Source organism: Chanodichthys erythropterus, chromosome 13, assembly GCF_024489055.1.
Source record: "Chanodichthys erythropterus isolate Z2021 chromosome 13, ASM2448905v1, whole genome shotgun sequence".
In the NCBI taxonomy this organism is placed as follows: Eukaryota; Metazoa; Chordata; class Actinopteri; order Cypriniformes; family Xenocyprididae; genus Chanodichthys; species Chanodichthys erythropterus.
In genome coordinates this window covers 27,132,985-27,159,703 of record NC_090233.1, presented here as the reverse complement: position 1 = coordinate 27,159,703, position 26,719 = coordinate 27,132,985, and the positions used below count along the sequence as shown (strand labels likewise).

Here is a 26,719-nt window from a genome sequence, read left to right as displayed (position 1 = left end):
GGACGCCAACTAAAGATTGCGCCAGCTCCAGTTTGGATCAAGCCTCTTACAATGATTTCAGATGACCCAACACCTGTGAAGAGATGATGCCAACCCCTGCGAGGACTTCAGATGATGCCAACTCCATACAAAACTGCCAAATCATTATGATCACAAAATGTAATTGCTTTGACATGCTCATTGTTTTTGCTTAAATGAATTCGTGACGATAGCAATTTTCAAGTATTTGTGGAAAAAGACAACATTGTTTATTACTTTGATCAAACTTTATAATTTGTTAATGTTGCTTCACTTTATGTAAACTTTTTTTGTTTAATTTGATTATCATCTGTTTAAATATTGGGTAATATGTATAGTAATAAAAAATAATGAGAGCTCTAAGCAAGTGTATGGTAGCTGAGGGTCTCATAAAGCAAGTCCTCAGTAGTAACATCTAGGAATCTTTCCACAAAAATGCTGCTACTACTACTAAAAAACTGTAAACATAAAAAAATCTTACAAGTACAGCAAGTAAACAAATTGCTCAGAGCATTAAAGATCTGGCATTGCCAGAAGAAAATCTGTCTCTTGATCCTCCTTCAGCAGAGAATCATTCACCACTGCTCTGTCAGGCCACTAATAGATGACTGGAGATTTATTACAGTGCTGCCCTCTGGCTGATAACAGAGGCTTCGACATACAGCGTGAGCTATGGGGGAACGGAAAATTCTTTATCGACCACGGGGCACAGCATATATTCTTTGCAAGTGTGGGCCATATATTGATTGTCCCTGTGAAACGCTGCGTGTCTTGGCTGCCATGGCGAAAAGTGAGCTCAGGGAGCCTGCTGATGTACCGCACTCCTGCACGTGTCATGATGACAAACTACACACAGCTAAAACGCTATTCGCTCTCATGTGCTTGTACTCATTCAGTCTCACACAACCAGCAGGTAATACTTCCCCCTTCTGCTTCTTACTTTCTTTTTTTCTCACTCTGTATTTTGTTTTACTTTTAGTATTTTGCAAAAATGCAAAATAAAAGAATTTTGAGAATTTATGAATTTTAAGCATCCGTTACTCCATCTTCAGTGTCACATGATCCTTTAGAAAGCATTCTAATATGCTGTATTCTAATAGTCTTGTCAACATTTTGGAAATTGTTTTTGTGTTCATTGAGATATTGTTTAAAATGTTACTTTTCAAAGGGGGTGTACTCATTTACGCTGAGCCCTGTAGGTAGGTCTAAATTGGTGTTATATCAATGTTATATATATTGTCATATCGTCCAGCCCTAAAACTTGTATAGTTATAGTTTGACCCAGTTATGCAGAATATAAGATGGTAAATATTTAATTGATGAGTTGTCAGTGAAATCCATGTTTCTCTGCCTGGAGTCCATTTGATTCTGTGAATTGCAGCATTCTATTAGCTTCTTTTTTCTGTAGCTTTCAGCAGTCTGTAAAAATATACGTCAGATTTTGTATCAGAGCTATTTGTAGAGTCAATCGCAAAGCTCTTTCTCGTTTTGGATGTGTTTTTTGTGGCATTCACACTGAAAACCAGTGCTGCCGTCTTTTTACCACTCAATGGGCGTAACCACAGTCATAACGGCCGACGGTGACATCACACGCATACCCTCTATATACAGGTAGTGTATATATAAAGATATATTAATACAATAAATATATTTGTTATATATACAGATTTTTTTCAACTTTGCAGCAGTTATTGTAAGCATTTAATTCATAAAACTCACCCTTTCACTGGAAAAAATATATATAGTCATTCTTTTCTTCATTAAGTGCAGATAAGTACAAATCTATTTTAGTCAAGAAACTATATTAACTAAACTTTGAATGTGATTCACATGACCTGTGTCTATACAGGCATACCAAAGCTACTCTGTGAAGTTTTATTGCAAAATATTTAACAGATGCAAATGTGGTTTCAGTGATCCAATGGCAAAATGTTTTAAACCCTGTTTCCACCTGTATTTAGCACTGTCCACTTCATCAGATTACCTGTAATGTATGTAAATTCCATAATTCCAAGGAAATTCCATAATTCTAACAATTGTAAGGGCATATGTAAAAAATGAGAAAAAGCCCTCTCTGTGTTTGTGAGTATAATACCTCCTCCTTGTCCAGCAGCAGCATTTGATAGTCGGTGACCACACAGAATTTGGGGTTCCACACAGCATGTTCAGCACACGGGTGACCATATGACATCCAGTGGCCTGGAGGACCCCTCATATCTGACAGAAAGAAGGAAGACCAGAAAAACGGAATGATAAAGATAAAAAAGCACCTGGAAAATCAGAAGAGACATGTGTGGTGAAGGAATTTATGCGATTCCTTTTTTGATTCATGTATTTACAGATTGACCTGTGCCTTTTAGTTAACTCCTCTGCTATTTACAAAGGTCAAACTACATTCTGAAAGATCTGCAAAGCAAACAGCTCCTGAACCTGTAGCAGACACGTTTTCCAAATGCAACAAGAGCACCCAGAACACATTTATATGGTAATGAGCCCCCTGCTCGTCATCTCTTCTGAAAACAAGATAACCAAATATTTCACCAAGTGAGCAAGAAATATTGGCATGTTAATTTAAGTTTGATACAGAGAATGTAAGTAAAGTGAATTACCACACTGTCATAGTGTTTCTTTTTTGCATACATCTCATATGGAGACAATGACGTGCCGCATGGAACCTTAACAATCTCATCTTGTCTCAGAACATTGAACAAGCCTGCTGGACTCTGTTCTCATTCACATTCACAGTGAACCTCCATTTCTCAAGTTGAATGGAGGTAAAAGGCCTTTTACAGCCAAATAATTAATGAGTTGAAGTTTAGCTGTTACACTTGCTGTGCTTTACGATTGGAAACTAGCTGTTACACTTGCTGTGCTTTACGATTGGAAACTGTCCATGGGTGCTCTCACAGCTCAGTAGCTCTAAAACATTACAGATTAATGTATTGTTAAATACTATTTTAATCAGTGTGTGTAGCAGTGAATTAATATGAGATGTTTTATCTTTCATTTTCTGCTCCAATCTTGAAAAGGTCAAAACACACTATGTAGCCAATAACACCAACTTTTACACACAAACAAATGGACAAAAAATGACACATTAAACCCTCAAATGGCTCAATGGGAGCAGCTTCCATTCAGTGTTGAGCACAGGTTCAGGGCTCAGGAAGTAAAAGTAACATGACTTATGCGTGAGGTAATATCTCAGAGAATAGAGAAATCTTTAATATCTAACATTAATAAGACATACACTACCATTTAAAAGTTTGGGGTTGGTAAATTTTTTTTTTATTCTCACCAAAGCTGCATTTATTTAATCAAAAATTAAATTTTTTACAATTTAACTGGTTTCAATTTATATATTTTAAAACGTAATTTATTCGTGTGATGGCAATGCTGATTTTTCAGCATCATTACTCCTGTCTTTAGTGTATTGTTGTCAAAAGTACCGTCTTTGGAAGTACAAATACAAAAATGTAAAAAATGTGACGCTTTGAGCGCTGTTGTCACCAAGTGCTTACCCCTTTCAAAACGCTTTCAAATTCAAACATTTCCATGTCCTTTCAAACGCTCCCGTGCGTTGCTCATTGTAGCCAATCACAGACATGTTGAGCATGTGAACACAATGGCCAATCAGAGATGTTTTTGAATTCACTCAACAGTGCTCAAAGCGTCACATTTCTAAAATTTCAGTACCGACTTGGTATCAAAGTCTATACTTTTGACAACACTACTTTAGGGCCCTATTTTAATGATCTAAGTGCATGGTCTGAAATGCATGGTGCAGGTGCACTTGTCCAAATCCACTTTTGCTAGATTAACAATAGAAAAAAAATGGTCGGCGTCCAAAAGGGTTGTGTCTAGTCTCTTAATGAATCATTTAAAAGCCAGGTGCGCTTGCAGCATGGCGGATTGCTATTTACATGGCGGAATATACTGTAGACACTTTTATTGTATGTGCATTGTGCACCCGCCTATTGGTGCATATTTCTAACACACCCTTTAAATAAGAAAAAAAATAAAAATTACTGTGCCATTGACTTTATACCAGTGTTAATTTTGGTTGATGAATAATTTTCACTCAAAGAACCTATTCAACCTTATTCTGATGAAAATAGCCCCAATCTCTGTGTTCTTGATGTATGAAGATGCAGGTGGCCAGAAACACACAATTCATGGGGTTTGGAGAGCACAATAATCAATTTCCCCAACACTAAAGTGTAATTTTCTAGCATTTCTTTGTTAATTGCAATACTATTTGAAGGAAAAAGAAATGAGAACCCTGTCCAGAAAATTCAAAGATGCAGTAAGAAAGAGAGAGATTAGAGAACACAGAAATTGAATTCAGAAATCCATGTCTGTCAATGAAAGACATCACATGATCTTTTGACTTGATTTCATTATAGTTCAGTGGAAACATGCAACACAAAGATAAATCTCGCTTTAGATTAATTTGACGACATCCAACTCTTGCACATGCAATCATACAGAACAGTTCAAGTACAAGGCCAGGGCATCCTGTAATCTTATGACAAAAAAGAGAAGTCTTATCTTTTAATTCAATGTGATTGTGCAGATGCAATTAGCATTGCAGCTGCACTTTGAATGCCGGACACTGTGCACAATCAACGCTTGCTAGATAATGAGCATTACACTTAATAACCCCCTCAAAGGGACACACACACAAACACACACAGCTCAGAGATTTGAACATTTAAGACAACCATTACAAGTCTATCATGCACACAAACCCACACACAATGCTTTAGAAAAGGAGCATATGGCTAGTTACAAATTGCTAGAAGCAGTGACTTTTCTCCCAAGATAGATTTGAAGTGGCCAATCTGTTCTCCTCAAAGTACCTACAAGAAAAACAAACCACTATCTGGAAACAAGACTGCCATATTTTGTGCCAAAAGCACCTGACAACTACTTTCATATAACTTTACTTTATATAGACTACAAGAACCAAATTGGAACCTTATAAGTGACTGAATTTATGCGCTCTAGATAGGCAGCAGTGCAATGCATTCTTGGACTGCCAAAACTGTAGACAACTACAGACAAGCAAATACATTATTAAATTAAACTAAATATTATCTGGACATTTCTTTGTATTCAATTGACACATTTTTTTACCCACCATTAGAGTAATATCAGATGTACACCTTTTAAAAAAATGTATTCACTCATTCACTCACTCTATGTTTTATTGTCTCACTCACTCAGTTTTCTTTTATTGTCTAGCTAGCAATAAAAAAAGCACATTCTGCGCTTAGCCAAAAATAAAATAAATAAAATAAAATAATACTAAAGATGCATGGGAGTGTAAAAGTAAATTTGGAAAATTTATAATAAACTGTTAAATATATTTAACTTATATTTTAAATAAACTAACAACCAACTATTCCAAAAAAGCAAGCAAGCACCACCGGGATTCAATAATGAATAAATAAATAAATAACCTATATATATAACGTTGTCTATGTAGGCAGATGGAACATGGCTAATGTTTCCAAAGAAATAAGCAAAATCAGCAAAAAGTTATGTCTATAGATTAATAAAAAAGACAGCATTTCAGCTCCTGTAACCCCTCAGTATATCAGGTCCTTGATTTTTGACAGGATGTTGTTGCTCAAACTGAGCAGTGACCCGGTGCACAAGGTGTGCGAATAAACATGATATGCTGCTCCATTCCTTCTCCTGTCAAGAAATTAGTGCCTGGTCTTATTTTCAGTTACTTTAAAGTGTCATTTAATGGCTTACGGCTTCACACTATTATAGGGAAGGCAATTGGTCTCTTTATCTTAGCAGCCAGTTTTCTGCTTCTCTAAATAAGCACTTCAAAATGACCACTGCTGTGATTTTATCAAATCATTTATAGCGGCGCTGTTAGAAGCCATTAATAAATTTAGAATTATTGCCTTTTCCTTTTAATCTGCTAAATCCATTTGCGATGTGGTCACATCAAAAAGGAGATTACTTTATGCCACTGCCAAAGTGAAGCTCTTATCAGAGCAATAACATGCACACAAGGGAGGGGAGGAGAAAGGGAGCGAAACACACAAATGACACAAGAGACAGACAGAAAGAAAAAAAAATAATTATTTCAAGTCTCTCTTCCTCATTGGCTGTAACTTGCCAGTCTCTGTGGTCCAACAGTAAGGTTTTAATTCCCCTTCATCAAAACCAAATAAGAAATGTATTCCTTTTAACTCATATTATATATATGGATATCATTTAGAATTATTATTAATTTTATTAAAGGTGTCCATTACAATGATGCACTTTTAAATTAAAAACAATCTGTGGGAGAAAAACAGACTCACTAAGTAGATTCCTCTCCATTTAATAAGGCACCTGAGCTTATTTGCATTTGAATACTTCTGAGAACATACACAGAGAAAGTTTCCCTGAGAAAGATCTAACTGCTACTGAATTCATACAGTAAATTAAATCCATTTGGTACTTTTACCAAAGCACTATTTTTATAGAATCTCAACAAGCATAACCATCCACAAGACAATACATGTCTCATTCACACACTTACACACACAAAGTTTACACAAATATATATTTTTCATTTAATAAAAAAGATACTGAAGTTTATGTTTAACAAAGAAAACAAACATTTTTCCTGTACTACCCCCTTGGGAAATGCACCCAATAACTCTCACACACTACCAGTTCAGCACCATGCATCAGTTATCCTACTAATAAAATACTTATGCTACCGGGAAAAAAAAAAAAAAAAAAAAAAGATCATTAAGAAAAGTAGAAAAGTGCATTCAAAGAGACTAGCACTGGAACTTTTGTATTGCAGGCTGCACTTGGACAAACACAAGTAATTGCCAATTTACCTCAAAGAGAACAAGAAAAAAAAGGAAAAAAAAGAGTGAAAACCTGTAAAATCCAACAAGCCTGTCAAACATTGTTTCCTCAGAATCAAACCCAGAATTGCTTGTGCTCTGAAACATCAGGCAAATATACTGTAAGACTGTTTGAGCATGAAAAAGGTCTGCAAAGCCACAAAGCAAAAAGTCACTTCAAAGGGAGTCATTCAGATCAATAAGCAGTTTCTGTGCAACGGGTTTGATCACCAATAATGATAAGCCTAATACTCACAATAAAAATAGGTCATATAGATCATAACACAATCTCAGAGGTAAGAAGCAGATTATCCTTCACCTGAAATGTTTCTTTTTTCATCCTGAAATGCGAGGCAAATGTTGGATCACAATAATTAGAGGTTTCTACAAATCCCTTCACTCGATTGGGATGTTCTCTTTTATTCTGGACGGCAAGGGCAGTGACTGTAAGATCGAGCGTATTTTGTTGCATTAAATTTATACAGACTTCATCAGGCTCCGAAAATTTTTCAAAAATAACACAAAGAATGGCCTTCTCAGCTGCCATAGTTGCAATTCTTGCGTCATCAGAACAGGGTGTTCAATGCACCATTGTTTCCATTTAAAAAACATTTTGCAACGTTTTGTCGGGGCTGAACGCAGCCCTGGTTAAGTTGTGTCAGCAATCTCACAGTTATGGTAAGGGGCGTAACACTTCCGAAACACGCTGGAAGAAGTTGACTATTCATAACACACTGATCCAGATGACCAATCAGAGCAGACTTTTCAGAAGTAGGGGCTTCATAGAGAGTGAGACCGGCACTAAACAGAGCATCACTGACAGACTTGGAAGAGAGGTACTGCTACAATGTAAAATATGTGGAAAATAAGGTGTTTTTTGAACATCCAGCCATGAAAACCTATTTTAGTAGACCCCAAAAACAAAATTAAGACTTTGAAAAAGGGCATAATATGTCCCCTTTAAGACTGCTATGTTTTTCTTAATATGTCTTGATGTAATGCAGATTATATCAATTATGTGTCTGATTCAGTCTGAACTGTTATTCAGTCTTCAACAAACAAAAAATACACCAAATCAGAACAGAAACACTGTTGTTATGCCAACTCAGAGATTTAATGAGAATTCTATGAAGCAGCTGAAGAATTAGTGTTTGTGATTGTAGGAGAGCATAATTAGATCTGGTACAGACAATGTGAATAAATATGATCCTTCCTTCATTAGGTTAAGAATGAATAGAACAAACAAATCAAGTTTGTATTTGCCTGCAAATGTTCCTTAACCTAATAACAAAACCAAGTCTGATAACACAGTGTAGGGGATTGAACAACAACCCTAAGCTCTAAATCATGTGTTACTGCATGAAAGACAGGAAATCCTTAGAAAAAAAACACACACACACTGAATTAAAACACCATCCTTTTCTATACACAGACATACAGACAAACAGAGAGGCAAAGCACTGATTACTCAGAAACTAAAGGACAAAACGTGTCCTTTAGTTTCTATTCAAGAGAGATTATCACTAGAAATATTCTTAACACAAATGTTCATTTGATTTTTTTTTTTTTTAATCAAAATTATGAAAATGAACATCACTCACACCAAAACTGCATATCCAGTAAGTCCTACAGCAGCCTATATGGACTCTTTCCATTTTACTACAGTGCAAGTTAACCTTGTGCACAAGAGAGCCATAGATTAAACACTTCATTATATGACTGTATGTAACCAATTACTAAACAAAAGCTTGGAAAGAAATCTATGATGAAATTTTTCTAAGTAGGTCAGAGAGTAATACAGCAGCTGATCTGTTTTGTCTCTCACTCTCTCTTCCTCCAGCTGCTCAGGTCTGCATGTGTTCTGCTCTACTGTATTTCAGGCTCCAAAGATCAGGGATATTTGTCTACAGAACGTGCGTGGACCAAAATTTCATGTGTGCATACAGTCCCACTGTACAATGTCCATTATTACTGATATTCATAATGCATGTTTCCTTAAGAAGACATCAGCTCGCTGTCTCTCATTCATACTTTCAGATGCTTCACATGCATATATTTCCCAGTTATTATTTTTTTTAACATCATAGGTTTTTCTGCTGTCCAATCAATCAGTAGAGGAACTAATCTAATGTTTCTTGCTTATTCTATGTCAGCGCAAACACCACCACTTAAACTACATCCTGTTAAACTACAGTAAAAACCACCAAAATGAAATTCCCTATAAAATATGGTGATAATATTTTATGTATTACAAGATGGCATATTGGTGCTTGTATATTTTACAACATATACTGTATAATTCATATAATTTAAAATATGTAATATATCATAATATATAATAAAATGTACTGATAACAGCCATTATAAAAGGTGCTAAAATAACAAGCCAAATGATGAATCATTGAATCATGACGTTCATTGTTAGCGGCCAGTACAAAAACAGGGCCAATACTCATACAGACTGTGAAGAGGGCCATAAACACAAACACAAAACACATCAGGGTAACACACAAACTAAAATAATGCAATAAACATTCACTAAATAATAGAAAACGTAACACAAAACACCTGATGAACATTACTGACAAAAAAAGAATAAACGACAAAACTACTTTTGCAGGGACTTCAGGAAATGTCCTTTTACTGTTTTTCACCGTAAATTATATGATATTAGTTTTTACTTGCAAAAACAAAAACAAATTTGACAGAAGTTTACAGTAAAATTATATATGTAATCCCTTTACAGTTTTTCCATTGTAAACAATAGGGTAACTTACAGTTAACCAATTAACAGGTTTTTACTATACCATGTTTTTTTCTATAAAAATTAAACATTTTTACAGTGAATATTCAGCAGTCAGCATTATATATTTGAATACAACGATGAAAACACACACCTGTTGAAAATCTGCAGCCACAACATTGAGAAGAAACTGTGTCTTGCATCAATACAAAATTATTTTGTTGCATCAACAAAAATAAGCCTGTAAAGATAAGCCAGTTCCATGAAACAATAGTCCGCTACAGACAAGACGAGGTGAGCCAGCAAAGAAGGAGAAAAAAAGAGGAGAAAATCAGACTGAATGTGCGCTCAGAGGTGATTACCTGAGAGGAAATCGCCGAACGTGTTCTCTTGCCTGCTCATTGCCAGTTTCTGTAGTTAGTCCTTCAGAGCGTGAGCAGCATATGCAAAGAGTGTGTGAGAGAACATGCCGTTACCATGTGTACGAGAGCATGCGTGCGTTTGTGCTCTGTGCTTTCTGAAGACTATTTACAGTCAGCTGAGGCAGACTTTTGCTCACTGGTAATTTCAATTTCACAAATTCTCTTGGTCTCTCTGCCTTTTTGTTTTATAGAAAAGCAGTCAAGCACTGGTCAACACAAATTACGTTCATCACTTGTATATTTCGCATTACAGATCTCAGGTGGCAGCGAGCGTTGAAAGTAAAATTAATTGCATAGAGAAAATGGAGGATGTTTTTCCATAAATCCATCTATTCTTTACATGAATCTGTTAGAGGCTTGCTGTGTTTGAGAGTGTATCTGAACCTTTCAGTCCTTAAAAAAAAAAAAAAAAAAAGAGTGCAAAGCAACCTCACAGGACAAAAAGAAGAAGAGCAGGCACATTATGAAAGATACAGAGTGAATCTGTGAGAATCCTGGCCAAGCAATTGTGAGACATGGAAATATTAGCGCGTGTGTATTTGAAACTGCTAGCCCACGTTCATTAAATCTGTCCCTGAGATCCGTGCAAGCTATACAATCTCTGCCTCTAGAGAATCGCCATTGGTCTCCTCTTTTAGCCAATCAGTCGCACAGACATTTTTTCTGTGTGTGCGCTCATCTCAGCACTGATGCTCATTCTTCAGATATAAACTAACAAGCATGCACAGCCTCTCACAAACACACATCTATAGTCCAAGATTTAACATTCTGCTATACAAAACCAAATATGCGATTTTTCACAATTAAAAATCACAACATGCTTATGCCAAGACAGCTACAATGCCAACAATAAATTGCACCCATGGGATCCTGTGCTTCTTTTGGGTGTTGACCTTTTTCCCCAATTGCAGCTTACCCACGGTTAGCATGGCAAAATAAAAATTAAATAGTACTTTTGTTGTGTATTCCAGTTCTGCACACCAAATCAAGTTGTAATTTTTAATACAAATGAAGTCTAAGGTGCAATATCAAAAGAAATTGACGGGAAAAAAAATAATTTAAATTGATTAAAAAAAAAAAAAAAAAAAAAGGTAAAATTGTGCACAAACACATACTACCTTCATTGCAGTGTAATGATATTTCTGATATTTTACTTTAATTTAGTTTCTTTAATATTTCTTCAAAATAAAAAAATAAATAAAAAACTTTTTTGTCTTACCCTGTCTAACATTTCAGCTGTGCTGCCATTCTGGAATACAGAAGAATAGGATACAGGAGAAGGCAGTTCAACACTCTTATTTCTAAGTGTAATCTGCTAGAAGGCCAAAAGTTACATAGTGTAATGGTTGAAATTGTGGTCACCAATTAATTTGTTTTAAAGGATTAGTTCACTTTCAAATAAAATTTTAAAACCTACATAAAATAAAACATACAGCGTAAACTTTTTGAAGAGTACGAAAGTGCAGTTTTGGCAGAACCACTTTGTTTCATTTGTTTATATAAAGCATATACATCTACATTTTTTTCTAAAATGACCAATCATTTAGCTAGATTAGACCCTTATTCCTCATCTGGTATTGTTTAAAGCCCTTTGAAGCTGCACTGAAACTGTAATTTTGACCTTCAACTGTTTGGAGGCCACTGAAGTCCACTATAGGGAGAATAATCCTGGAATGTTTTCATCAAAAACCTTAATTTATTTTTGACTGAAGAAAGAAGGACATGAACATCTTGGATGACATGGGGGTGAGTAAATTATCAGGAAATTTTTATTTGAAAGTGAACTAATCCTTTAAGTTTTTCCCATCTGTATTGTTCTCTAAAAATATGCCTGTTTTTATTTTAGACTGCATTGACAATTTAGTGAAAGCCATTTACCTTAATTATACAAATTCTAACACAAAGCCTAAATAAAATCACAATTATAGCTTAACATTAAAATTGCTTTTGTTCTCTGATGTACTTGAATTGAGGCCAAAATTACACAATAGTTCTGGCTAACAATAATGACATGACAGGTGTGATGATGACTATATTTATCAACTATGGCAGTTAATACCATATAATTGTTCTTTTCAAAAAACCTCCCTAGCCTTTCTATTTATCAAGTCACAATAAAAACAAAACATCTGACTAAACCTACACAACCCAAACGGCAAACATCTGCATTATTCAAGCAGCGCGCAACAATGGTCAGTATTTGTGCAGCAGCTCTGAAGAAAAATTAAACATTCTATGTGGCTTCAATCTATTGGAAATGTCAGTTTATGTCTGCTAAAAGTGAAAGACATGCATGATATTTGAAAGAAATGTGCGTTCCTGCCTCACTCATTTCACAGTGAACTAACAACATGACAAGATCGATTCCTCATGACTTTCATGGCATCCTACTCCTCTCTCTATTTCTTTCTTTCTCATACCGCTCACTCTCTTGCCTGCTTTGATTATCCAAGATTTAAATTAAGATGCTGTCCCTTTAGTGTGACCATGATGTTTAAGACATACAGCAGCTGCTACGGTCTGTGTATAAATGAGCACAAGTGCGCTTGCCTCTACTTTGTCTTTGCAGAGTGTGTGACAACCGTGGCACACTGCATTGATCAAGACTTCTTCTCTGACAGCTCTGCGAAATAAGAAGGAGAATGTGTGTAGCTCCCCATCACCATAGGTTATATGTGAGGATCAAAGCAGACGGGATATTACTCTTCCATTGATAGCTGTGCTCAAGTGTTATAAACATCTCAGAGAGACACATCTCACTTTACTATAGTAACAAATAATAAATGGTGACATGAGAAATGGAAAGAATGATGCTCTATTCCCAGAGAGTGCATGAACTGATCAAATGTACACATTGAATACAATGTATGTTGCTTTGGATAAAAGCGTATGCCAAATGCAGCAATGGAAATATATATGTACATGAATACAAATGCTGTCACAATTTTTGGAGACGTTTCAAAGATTTGTTAAGATTTGGTGGCTTAAAGGTCTAAGTACAGGATTAGTTCTGAAGCCAGGTTACGCAATATGGCAAGTTCAAAGTGAAAGAGACGTGATGGTAAATAAAGCAAGAGGAGCAGTTCAACCAAATAAATGAAAAATACTATCATTTTCTAACCCCCTACATCAGTATAAGGTAAAGTGTAATAATTTGCTTGTGTATCAAACAAATTGGGTGTGCACCCTATGGCTCCATTTAGTAAAGTTGTGAAGAAACGGAAGGAAGGACAGATTTATTCCATCTTGTAATGCAGTGTGTCAAACAGATATAAAAAATGTGAAGTGCTGGGGGTAATCCAGGACCAGAGCACCACTGTATATCTGAGTATACTGAATTACAGAGTATATCCATCAAAATAAATAAATTCAATAAAAAGAAGAAAGAAAAGAAACAGGCGCCAAATTATTTTTAAAGTGCCACATATAGGAATAAACGTGATTATTTGTTTTATTTTTTTACATTTAAAGGTGCCCTAGAATTAAAAGTTGAATTTATCTTGGCATAGTCAAATAACAAGAGTTCAGTACATGGAAATGACATACAGTACAGTGAGTCTCAAACACCATTGTTTCCTCCTTATATAAATATCATTTGTTTAAAAGACCTCAGATGAACAGGCAATCTCAACATAACACCTACTGTTACGTAACAGTCGGGGTGTACGCCCCCAATATTTGCATATGCCAGCCCATGTTCAAGCATTAGACAAGGGCAGAACGTCTGGATCTGTGCACAGCTGAATCATCAGACTAGGTAAGCAAGCAAGAACAATAGCGAAAAAAGGCAGATGAAGCGATAATAACTGACATGATCCATGATATCATGGTATTTTTAGTGATATTTGTAAATTGTCTTTCTAAATGTTTCGTTAGCATGTTGCTAATGTACTGTTAAATGTGGTTAAAGTTACCATCGTTTCTTACTGTATTCACGGAGACAAGACTGTCGTTATTTTCATTTTTTAAACACTTGCAGTCTGTATAATTCATAAACACAACTTCATTCTTTATAAATCTCTCCAACAGTGTAGCATTAGCAGTTAGCCACGAAGCACAATCAAACTCATTCAGAATCAATGTAGACATCCAAATAAATACCATACTTACGCGATTAGACATGCTGCATGACGAACACTTTGTAAAGAACAATTTTGAGGGTTATATTAGCTGTGTGAACTTTGTTTATGCTGTTAAAGGCAAGCGTGAGCTCCGTGGGCAGGGAGCGTGAGCATTTAAAGGGGCCGCAGCCTAAAACGGCTCATATTTAAGGATGCCCCAAAATAGGCAGTTAAAAAAATGTATAAAAAAAAAAATCTATGGGGTATTTTGAGCTGAAACTTCACAGACACATTCAAGGGACACCTTTAACTTATATTACATCTTTTAAAAAGATGTTCTACGGCACCTTTAATTTCTGTCATCCTGCCATGTGTTTTCATCTATCTTGTGAATGTCCTGGGAACTGAGGTTCACTTAAAGTGGGAACTGAATGCCTTTTCCAACTTGAGAACTACATCCAGTCACAAAGAACTGTTCTTCACACAGAATCTGAACAGAGTCATGGTCACGGATCATAATTATATCAGCAACACTTGGGGTGTAGTTTGGCCTCCTCCAGCATCCTATAAATGTTGTCATATGTCTTGCACACATCCATTCTATTTTTCTTAATTAGTAATATCTGATAGTAATAAATTTGGTGAAAGGCATCTCTTCACATGCAAAATATAGGCAGTGTTGAATTTTTAACTCCTGTTTTATTTTTAACTCTTTCCATTGTTTCTCATCATGTAGACAACAGGTTAAGTATATTAAATACGTAATATAGTGCATATATTTAGCAAAATGTTCCTCTCTATAGTTATTTTTCTAGCTGATTAACAAGTTTATTGACATTGAATGGCTTTTCTGAGGTAAAAGTAGCATTACGTGATGCTCCTATGCAGTTGGCGCAGTGAACGCAGTGCAGCACTTCAATATTTACATCCGAATGCCGACTCTGTATTAGCTGACTCCTGCATCAGCATCACACTCATGCGATGTGCTGCTCATGATGTTGTTTTGTTTTTGCACACAAAAAGTATTCTCGTCGCTTCATAACATTAAGGTTGAACCACTGTAGTCACATGGACTATTTTAATGATGTTTTTACTACTTCTTTGGACCTTGAATGTGATCATTTTGTTGCTATCAATGGGAGATAAAATACCTTTCGGATTTCATCAAAAATATCTTAATTTGTGTTCTGAAGATGAACAAAGGTCTTGCGGGTTTAGAACGACATGCAATTAATGACAGAAATGTAATTTTTTGGTAAACTAACCCTGTAAAAACTGTGAAAACTGACTAAGGGCACGTTCACACAGAACACATTTTTGCTTTGAAAAACGCAAGGTCTCGAGACGCGCTTTTTAAAAGTTGAACTTATTTTAACTTGAGCTCTGTGTTTTTAGAATGCCGTGTCATGACGCGAATGCAATGGTCATACACATCCGTCTAGCACCTTTACATAGAAAAACTATGGAAAAGTAGCGCATTGGAATGAAAAAACGCATTCTGTGTGAACCTGCCCCTAGCCCCTTAGACTATTTTGCATATACAGTATAAAGGTGCAAGATCAGGTTGGAATTTGAGTGTGCTATCAAATTTGCATTACATTTTTCACATGCGTACTACATATTCTATATTGTATCTTATTAATTCAAAATCAACATACATGAATGAAGTCAATGCATCTAAGATGTTGCTGAGTGTCAAATAACCTGTAAGTTACAGCTGTTATGGATTGCAGCTTGAAGTCATTGCCCTTTACTGTGATGAAGGTATGCAATCATCAAGGTGTATGCACTTACATAGAGCTTTAATTCACATCCTGACAACTTAATGAGTAAATGTGCTGTAGTGTTTGCTGTAGTGTTGTCAGAACAGCAAATGTTTGCATGCATACGTGGGAATAGATGTCTGATAGAAGGAACGGTTATTTATTATGCAATTACGAGCGCACACACAAACACACACTTTTCCAGGACACAAGTTCAACAGCACGATTATGAATTATGGATCAATAATACTTCAGATACATGCACACCGAAGCAAGCAAACACACACACACGTCCTTGAACAACAAGACTCTAGTAATCAACTGGAGTAATAATCACCCATGTGTGTCTAATATCTCAGTTGCTACACATTTGATTGATGATCCTACGTTTAAACATCGATGTCCTCTTCCAAATGACATAAGTGAAAGTTACAAATTTGATTATAAATCATGGTTCAAAGTACACAGCTAATCTCTAATACTTAATTCAATTTACATGTTTGCAGCAAGTGGCCGGTAAAGCCTGACTGGCTGCGTGAGGGACATCTCCAATTCTTTCTTTCTTTTCTTTCTTTTTCTTTCTTTCTTTATTTATGTCCCCTAAAGGGAATTGATTTTACAGCAAGACCAGCACACAGAAAAGATTATTTAAAATACATAAAAAATTACAGTTAAAAAATTACAAAAAAAAAAAAAAAAAACAACAAGACAACAACAGGCCCAAACAACTACCTACTTCCACCTACTCCCCACATGGTTGAATTTAACAGACAAATAGATGTAGGAATAAATGAATGTTTGTACCTGTTTCTCCTAACAGAGGGAAATCTTAACTGAGATCCTGAGGGTAAAAACTGAAACTCAGAATAGGGAGTATGGGAAAATAGAGAGGATGGGAATATTTACACACCCAAAATCTTATTTTATCTGGTTATAGTAACCATGGTGATTTCGGTTAGGATCTAATTTTAAAACAAGTAACTTCTCAGATCTTAAAGCGATAGTTTAATTTACTGTACATAAAAGATATTTTTAAGAAATGTTTTATGTCCATACAATGGAAGTCAATGGTAATTTCACCAATATTCTTCAAATCTTTTGTTCTACAGAAGATAGAAAGAAAAGACACAAGGGTGAGCAAATGATGAAAGTATTTCCATTTTTTGGTGAACTATTCCTTTAACTTAAGACTTAAAAAATTGGATGTTTTGTAATATGGCCATACATAGACAATAATCCCTCATCTGCGGTCAGGTTTAATCTGAGCTTACAATATGAGCGCTCAGTAATAGTGAAGAATCTCTTCCTGTTGCAGAAAGAAAGGATGCCTGCTTTGGAATTACAACCCCTGTCTTTAATCTTTGGAGGCAGTGACATTTAACCAGAAGTGGAATTCATGAGCATGTTCACCTGAGCGAAGAACGGAATGATAGGATATTTATGATGGGTCATTTAGTTTAAAGAGAAGGGAAGGCTGCTTTAGGGAAGAACCTGAAGAGGCCCGGGGGGAGCATGAGAGCTCAATTCACACCCACTGACATTTTCCAGAGGACAAATCAATTAGCAGGGTATTAAAGAGAGGCCGTGTGTGACTGAGTCCCCAGGCTCTTAAACTGTAACTGAGACTGCACAAGCACGCACACACACACACACACACACACACACACACACCACAACAACAACAACAACACAAACAGACACTCTCTAGATAGAGCATACACAATCAAACACAAACACACACACATCACAACAACAACATGAACAGACACACTCTAGATGGAGCATGCACAAGAAAAACACAAATAAAACACATCCTGGCACAGCACACACATATGCTCACTTTCATGTGCTGCCGTTTGAAAAAACCAATGGGATCTAGTAAAGCAGGACTGGGTAATGAAGGATTACTAATGATTTGAAGTCTGAATAGTTGATGCATACGGAATAACATAAAAGAAAGAAAGAGCATGGAATTCTTCAAAATAATATTGTCTACCAGCCACATTCACAAAGAACTAGATTGGTATGGTCAAAATTAAAATAAATGTAAAATAAAACACTAAAGGCCAAAATTGATTAAAATCAGTTAAAATAGTTTTAAATGCTAAAAGTGGCATCACAACATTATAATGTACATTGCTGCACTTCGCTTGCTGTCGTGCATTACATCATTCAAAAAACATGGTGCTCAAGTTAACAGTTCATTTCAACGGCCTGCATCTTCTGCTTTTAAATGAAAAAATAGGTGTGACTATTTTAATACATGATGGCATCTACCACAAGAATTCGCCACAACAACAAAATCATGTTAATTACAGAATTTACTGTGCAAATATAATAATTTCTCATAAATGTCTATTTTCATGGTATCAATCAAACCTATAGAGTAGGGTCGCTAATTAAAACATAAATCTTCTGATAACTTTTTTTAAGCACAACGTGTAAATCATGAGCCGGTGTTACTACACAATCACATGACTTTTTTGTCATTGTGATCATTCACAGCAGATGACTGTGTGTCAGAGTGCCTGTCTGGATGGGAAATACCCACCAATTGTAAATAACATAGAGCTGAAAGAGGAAAGATCTCTCTGTGAATGGAGAAAAAAAAGGAATAGGTCCATGTATACTCACTGTACAAGATACAAAGAAAAAAAACACACAAACAACTCAGCTGCAACAACTATGAATATTTTTCTCCAACCCAACAGCCTCATTCTGAAGTGGAAGTATTTTGACATGGCTCAGTATTAATCAAAACAACTAGCAAGTTACTTTCCTACAAGGACTTACTGGGCAGATGTTTTCTCTGGCTTATATAAAAAAATTCCTCTGAGATAAATCTTCAGAATTCTTTGAACTACGATTCTTAGATGATCTTGATGGCAGATTTGCACAAAAAGCACATCAACAAGTAGAACCGTGCCTCAATTAATACGGCTGCTTAAAATACAATAAATGACTGTGTTACCATGGCAGAGTTTCATCCAGATCCAAGCTCATTTCTCTAATGTAGAAGACAGCTATTTTATCTGACTGAGGTTTGTCATGAAACACACACTCACCTAACTTGCCTGTTTCAGTGTAGATTCCCTTTGTGCATTTTTTAATCAAATCATTTTTTAATCAATCAACCCCCCCCCCCAAAAAAGTACAAGTATGTGATAAAATTGTGTACTGCTTAGCAAAAGTATTGCAGATTTTCTCCTCTTGTTCTCACTGTATGCACTGCCTCACCACCCCTCTTATGGGACAGTCCTACCTGAGACTTGAACCCATCCATGATGTTGGCTGTGAGATGAATAGAATAAAGGGCTCTCCATTGTGTTTCTTCTCCTTTGTGTCATTGTGGTTGGTAATCTGAACCAATAAGCGCGAGGATAATCTACTGAGAGAGGCGTGCATCCCTCTATCTGCTACTGTCCGACGCTCCAAGTCCTCTCAGCTGCAGCGTGTGTGTGCTTCAGAAAGAGAGAGAAAGAGGGAGGGAGAGAGAAGGTGGGGGGAAGAGTGGAAGAGAGAAAACAATTCATGCAGGCTGATCGGATTTGTAATTTCATCTGAGATCATGATGCACATCAATGTTAAATGACAAAACTTGTATCGTCTGAAGCAGCAGATTTTCATTTTTAGTCTGATCTAACATCCACAAAATGTTTTCAAGAAATAATGCTTTAGCTGTTCAGCAGAATCAATGGAACTGTGAATGTACATTTGACACAGTTGTTAAGAGTGACTAATACACACATGCACTTATATTTTGAGATGTTAGTCATATGGTATGTTGGTTACGTTATACGAACTATGTCATTTCCTATTTGTTTACCATTTTAATTAAAATATTAAGAATTAAATAGGGATGTTATGAGGGACACTATAATAATTTAAAATAAATGTAATTAATACATTGAACAACCGCAATTAGTACATGCAGATAACTTAAAATGTCTATGTTTTTTATTTTAATTGCTGATACATCGGGGTAGATTAACAACAATCATATTAATTTTAACCGTTTAGGTGTTGGCTACAGTGTACAAAGATATAAGTAATGCAACCAAAGATATAATTAATGCAACCATATATCAAAATATGAGACATAGCGTCGAAACGGTGAATTTAAAACGTGTTACTTCTAAATTACAACATTTAACAAAATTACCGTTTTTTTCTTGTTTATCCAGTGAGGTGTGTATGTGTGTTCCAGTGACTGTAGTTATTAGCGGAGTATTGAGAAAACTGAATAAACTTAATTCTAAGGACTTTATGAAAAAACGTGAGATATGCCACCGGCAGGAGCTTCACATTTTAATCGCAGGTAAGTGAGCAACTGTTTATATGTGGGCAGTTTGAAATGAACGAGAATTTTACCTGATTACAAGCATGTTACAAGGCACTGAAGGCAGGAACGTTTAAAGAAGCGCGTGGAGTTAGCTTCCTCTTTAGCTCCGCCCCAAACCACTGCGTGAAATGATTGATAGTCACCGCCTCCAATGACATCAAGGGGAATCGTTGCCGCATGAATCTCCCGGGACCCTGCAATTCTTTTTTTTTTCCCTCAGAAATTTGTTGTAGTGAATTTCTCTGAAACCACAGGTGTATGGAAGTAAATTAATGCCAAATGTTGTTGAAATAAAATGCTTGTTGAATTGCACTAATTGAAAAAAAATATGCATTACATTAGCTGTGCTTGCATTTAGACGCATTGTATTTGTAATATTGCTGCGTTCACACCGAACGCGTCTGGGGCGTCTGATTTACATGTTAAGTCAATCTAAACGCGCGTCTAGTTGTCCTGCGGCGCGAATCAAGCGTCTAGCGCAACGCGAATCGGCCGTTGACGTGTGAATGGCGTGGCGCGAATTGAGCGTTCACACTCCTGACGCGTCTGACGCGCGAATTGAGGGTCTGACGCCCGAGTTGAAAAATCTGAACTTTGGTGAAAATTCACGGCGCGTTAACCAATCAGGGACGTGATCAGCGGTGGAGACTAGAACAAAGATAATAGTCGCTGTTTGTGGCCACCCTGAGCTCTATGATGTGCCATCATATTTTTATCGAGAAAGGAATAAAAAGGACCTTGCCCTGAAGAGGATAAGCGAAGAAATCGGACGATCTGGTTAGTTGTAAAACGCTTTGCATGATTTAAGCCGTTGATACTAGCCCAGCTGCTAGCTAGCAAAAGCCGCCCGGCATAACCGAGTTAAATTGCCGCTTCTGGTTTCTGACAATGATGTTTATTCAGAGGATCTGTGCAGAAAGAGATGGAAGCCCCTCCACACTTTTTTTAGACGAGCGAATAGAGCGAATTTGATGTGCGTCTGAAGCGTCTGACTTCAAATTGTTCAAGCGTCCAACTAGACGCATCTGACACGAATTTGACACCCCAGATGCATTCGGTGTGAACGCAGCATTAGGCTTGCATTTTTATGGGCTGAAATTCAACATGGTCATATATTTAAGCTGTGAATATTTAAATTAAAAATATTTCACACACACTTTCACTTCCAAAATATTCATTCTATAAAGCCTATAAAATTCAACTAGCAATATTCAGTCCATTTTATTTTGCTTTACAAATTCGCTTCCACAAATTCAGTGGTTCAAATTCGGCAGAAAATTCAACATTTCACATCCGGGAACTGCAGGAAAAGCAGTAGAGTGCCGATGCATGATCTCCATCTGCTGTTAGTCTTCTTCACCAGTAGGTGCCGCTAGCGGCTGTTTAAGACCAGAGCAACGGCTAGTAAATCAACATTCATTCATAAAAACGGATTTACAGAAATAGAGTAAGCGGTAAGTGAATTGAGTAATGATTATTAGGGCCAGTATAAATGCAGAAAAGCTGATAAAGACACACAAGCTACATTTATGTATCTTTACGGTTAACTTACTTTCCCTGTGTAGGCTACAACTTTTTCTCCAATGAACGAGATTATAAGGTTATTGCCCGATGCTGGTGTACAGATCAAACGTTAAATCTGAGGTAGACATATATTTCTTTCTGTTGTTTAGTTTCCTTATCTTTATATCACAGTGCTGTGTCATAATACTAGGGTTTCCCTCATACATCATAGGATTCCCCTGCCGTCAGGACATATAAAACCCTTAACACAGCTTAATGGACTCGTACAGAGATATAAAAGACCAAACACGAACCTCATTTGTGAAGTAAGTTATACTATATAGGCTCCAAGAAAGCAGATACTGGTGTAAAGTTTGTTTTTGACTCTGAAAGTTTGATATTCACAAATTTAGGGACTGTCTCTAAAATTACGACATCCTGTATTCACGATTCTACCTTCAATAACATTTAAAGAGAATGACTTACAGTCACAAAACCAACTGTAAAGTGATCATCTAGGTGTCAGGTATGATGCAAACCTTTTAGATTTTTTGATGTTTATTAAAATGAAAGGTAACACTTCACATTAACTAGTTAATATGAACTAACAATGAAATGCACTTCTACAGCACTTATTAATCTTTTTTAATGTTAATTCCAGCATTTACTAATACATTATTAAAATCGAGAGTTGCATTAGTTAATGCACTGTGAACTAACATGAACAATGAACTGCTGTATTTTTATTAACATTAACAAAGATTACCAAATACAGAAACAAATGTAGTGCTCATTGATAATTCATGTTAGTTAATACATTATAAACCTTATTGTAAAGTGTTTCCAAATAAAGTGTCAAGTAATATGTAAATATTGCTATGTATTTCACGACTGTATGGGATCATACAAAAAAAAAAAGCCATAATTTAAATCTCAATAGCATGTGACGAGAATGATTTACAGTCACACAACCAACTCTAACGTGTTCATCTAGGTTTCAGGTCTAACAGTGATACACCCTACTCTCTCTCTCACACACACACACACACACACTTTCAAACACACACAACTCAAAGAACATACACATATACTTTTTTTTTTTTTTTTTTTTTTTTTACACATTCATCACACAATTAGTTCTACTTATTTTTTCTGCTCATATAAAAGCTTTGGCAACACAATGTAAAAATTGTATAAGCAGGATAATATATGATCAGGTAAAATAAAAAATGAACAAAGTAGAACGAAATGTGTGATGAACGTCAAAAAAAAGAAGAGAGAAATAGTATATATGCATGTACTTTGAGTGAGGTGTGTTTGATTATGTATATGTGCATGAGTGTCTACAAGAGTTTGGTAGAAGGTAGAAACGTGAATACCGAATGTCGTAACTTTAGAGACAATGCGAATATCCAATGTTCAACGTCAAAAACTAACTTTATGCCAGTATCTGCTTTTTTGGAGCCTATATAGTATAACGTACTTCACAAATGAGGTGCGAGTTTGATCTTTTATATCACTGTACGAGTCCATTAAGCTGTGTTAAAGGAACACTCCACTTTTTTTGAAAATAGGCTCATTTTCCAACTCCCCTAGAGTTGAACAGTTGAGTTTTACCGTTTTCGAATCCATTCAGCCGATCTCCGGTTCTGGCGGTAGCACTTTTAGCATAGCTTAGCATAGTTCATTGAATCTGATTAGACTGTTAGCATCGCGCTTAAAAATGACCAAAGAGTTTTGATATTTTTCCTATTTAAAACTTGACTCTTCTGTAGTTAAATCGTGTACTAAGACCGACAGAAAATAAAAAGTTGTGATTTTCTAGGCTGATATGGCTAGGAACTATACTCTCATTCAGGCGAAATAATCAAGGAACTTTGCTGCCGTTCCATGGCTGCAGCAGTGCAATGATATTAAGCAGCGCCTGTGAGCCCCTGCTTGCACAGGGAACGTGCCTTGCAACCATGGAGACGTTTGTGAGAGACGCTGCGTAATATCATTGCACTGCTGCAGCCATGGAACGGCAGCAAAGTTCCTTGATTATTACGCCTGAATGAGAGTATAGTTCCTAACCATATCAGCCTAGAAAATCGCAACTTTTCATTTTTTGTCGGTCTTAGTACACGATTTAACTACAGAAGAGTCAAGTTTTAAATAGGAAAAATATCAAAACTCTTTGGTCATTTTTAAGCGCGATGCTAACGGTCTAATCAGATTCAATGAACTATGCTAAGCTATGCTAAAAGTGGTACCGCCAGAACCGGAGATCGGCTGAATGGATTCGAAAACGGTAAAACTCAACTGTTTAACTCTAGGGGAGTTGGAAAATGAGCCTATTTTCAAAAAAAGTGGAGTGTTCCTTTAAGGGTTTTATATGTCCTGACGGCAGGGGAATCCTATGATGTATGAGGGAAACCCGAGTATTACAACACAGTGCACAATATAAAGTTAAGGAAACTAAACAACAGAAAGAAATATATGTCTATTTCAGATTTAACGTTTGATCTGTACACCAGCATCGGGCAATAACCTTATAATCTCGTTCACTGTAGAGAAAGTTGTAGCCTACACAGGGAAAGTAACCGTAAAGACACTGAATTAAACATAAATGCAGCTTGTGTGTCTTTATCAGCTTTTCTGCATTTATACTGGCCCTGATATTACACATTCACTTACTGCTTGCTCTATTTCTGTAAATCCGTTTTTATGAATGAATGACCCGTTTCTAATGGTCTTCGTAAACAGCCGCTAGCGGCACCTGCTGGTGAAGAAGACTAACAGCAGATGGAGATCATGCATCGGCACTCTACTGCTTTTCCTGCAGTTCCCTGATGTGAAATGTTGAATTTTCTGCCGAATTTGAACCACTGAATTTGTAAAGTGAAATAAAATGGACTGAAATTGCTAGTCGAATTTTATAGGTTGTATTTTTAAACAGAATGAATATTTTGGAAGTGAAATCTGAAAGGTGAATATACATTATTGAATTTTTAATAATGAAAATGTGTGTGAAATATTTTTAATTGAAATATCCACAGCTTAAATATACGACCATGTTGAATTTCAGCCCATAAAAATGCAAGCTTTAAAAATACAATGCATCTAAATGCAACATGCCAACAACAGGATCCAGATTGAATGATAATGTTGCTTTTGGCATTATGTCTTGCGTTTATCCTAAGTATGACAATATCAGTCAGTACTGAGATATTTTGCCACTATTTTTAGGATGTGAGTGCCACATGAAAATATATTTAGATATGTGATACAAAGTCCATTGTGAAAAACTGTCCGTTGTACACTCTAAAAAAATGCTGGGTCAAAAACAACCCACCCACATGGAAAAAACACTATAGTAATTTATATAGTAAATACTAGTGTTTTTGAACCATACTATAGTAAATTGTATGCTGTATATATTATATATATATATATATATATATATAGTATTTACAACACTTTGTTAATGAATGCTACAGCATACTGTAGTATTAACTATATTGAACTGATGAACTGTAAATACTGTAGTATACTTTAGTTTTTACTACAGTAAACTGTAGTGTAATGTAGTGTAATATACCCTTTGTAGAAAACTTAGTACAGTATTGGGTAAAGTAATTTGTTTATATTACTACAGTTGTTATATTACCACAGCAACTATAGAATTACCATAACACATTTATTCAAGTACTTTACTATAGTATGGTTCAATTACTATAGTATTATTTTATGTGGGCAAGTTGGGTTGAAAATAGACAATCCAAGCAGTTGAGTTTAAATGTTTGCCCAACCTTCTGGGTAGTTTTATTTAGCTCAACTATTGTTAAAAATAACTGTATTTCTCGCTTAAAATTAATCCAAAACATGTTGGAAATCATTTATTAGTATGTTTAATAAATGAACATGTATTAATAAGTTTAATGAATAAAAATTAAACAGCATGTTCAGTTGCTTATGTTCAGCTTTTGATTATTATTGTTGCCCGTGTCTGATTTTTAATTCCCAATCTATTTTGGGTTCATTTTAAGCCAGCCATATAGTAATTTTCAAACAATAGTTGGTTTAAATAAAACTGCTGGGTTAAAACATTTTCAACCCAACTTGGATTGTTTTTAACTCAGCATTTTTTAGTGTCCAAATAACTGTTCTTAATTTAATGGGTTATTATCCATGATCACAAAAGGTTTTCATGCTTCATTTTGCTGTTGCATGGAAATGAATGCATTGAACAAGAACTAATCACTGGCGCTGGATTACTGTCTACAGGCCTCGGTGGCGATGTTGACAGAGATGGTGATGGCAAGCACAGTGCCCGGCCTGGTCCTTTTCCATTCGTTCCCTGTTCATCAATACAACTGTTGGGAACATCCTGTCCAATTTTCCTTTGAGAAACCGGCCTCTAAACAAGCAGCTTGCCACTTGGATTGTCATTTGGAGTCATCAGTCATTATTAGTCTCTGCAGATTCTCCCTTCTGTTTTAACAATCTGCATATTCTTTTATGCGAAAGCTTCTTCTTGTTTCCACTTCCTAAACCTAAACCAACAGAGCCACAGGAACATTCATGTACATAAGGTATAGAATAATGTAAACACTTTTTAAAGAGTTTCAGTGTTTCTTAGACTTTCATTTGAGTTAAATCAGAAAATAGGTTTAAGGCTGATTAGTTTTACAGCAAGTGTTACACTGCTGAAGTAATAAATCAGTGTCTTCCACCTCAGAGCAAATATATTTATATCTGGCAGAGCTTTGTATTCAAAGTAGTGTTTTCATAGCCATCCTTTTTCCCTGCACAATCTGCTTCTTATTCACATGTTTATAGAACACCCTCAATGATTGAATCATTTTACTGCTTACACTGCTGGTAAATAATGAAGTTAAATTAGATTATCTACAAGATATTTATGCAATGCCCTTCTGCTGAGACATATAACTGAGCCTCACATTTCAGATGGATCAACATTAGCATCCGGGGGACTGTGTGTTTGGTAAGTACTAAAAG

The 26,719-nt window shown here is 35.9% G+C and overlaps 1 protein-coding gene across 1 annotated transcript in view; it reads right to left on the bottom strand.

Annotated features, from left to right (window-relative positions):
• Window positions 1-19,220, bottom strand: part of si:dkeyp-72a4.1 (uncharacterized protein LOC100148058 homolog) — a 47,196-nt gene extending 27,976 nt beyond the window's left edge. The window contains 2 exon segments of the mRNA XM_067408203.1: window positions 2,114-2,235; window positions 19,136-19,220. Coding sequence (XP_067264304.1) covers window positions 2,114-2,235; window positions 19,136-19,220 — 207 coding nt within the window.
• Between the last annotated feature and the right edge of the window lie 7,499 nt (window positions 19,221-26,719).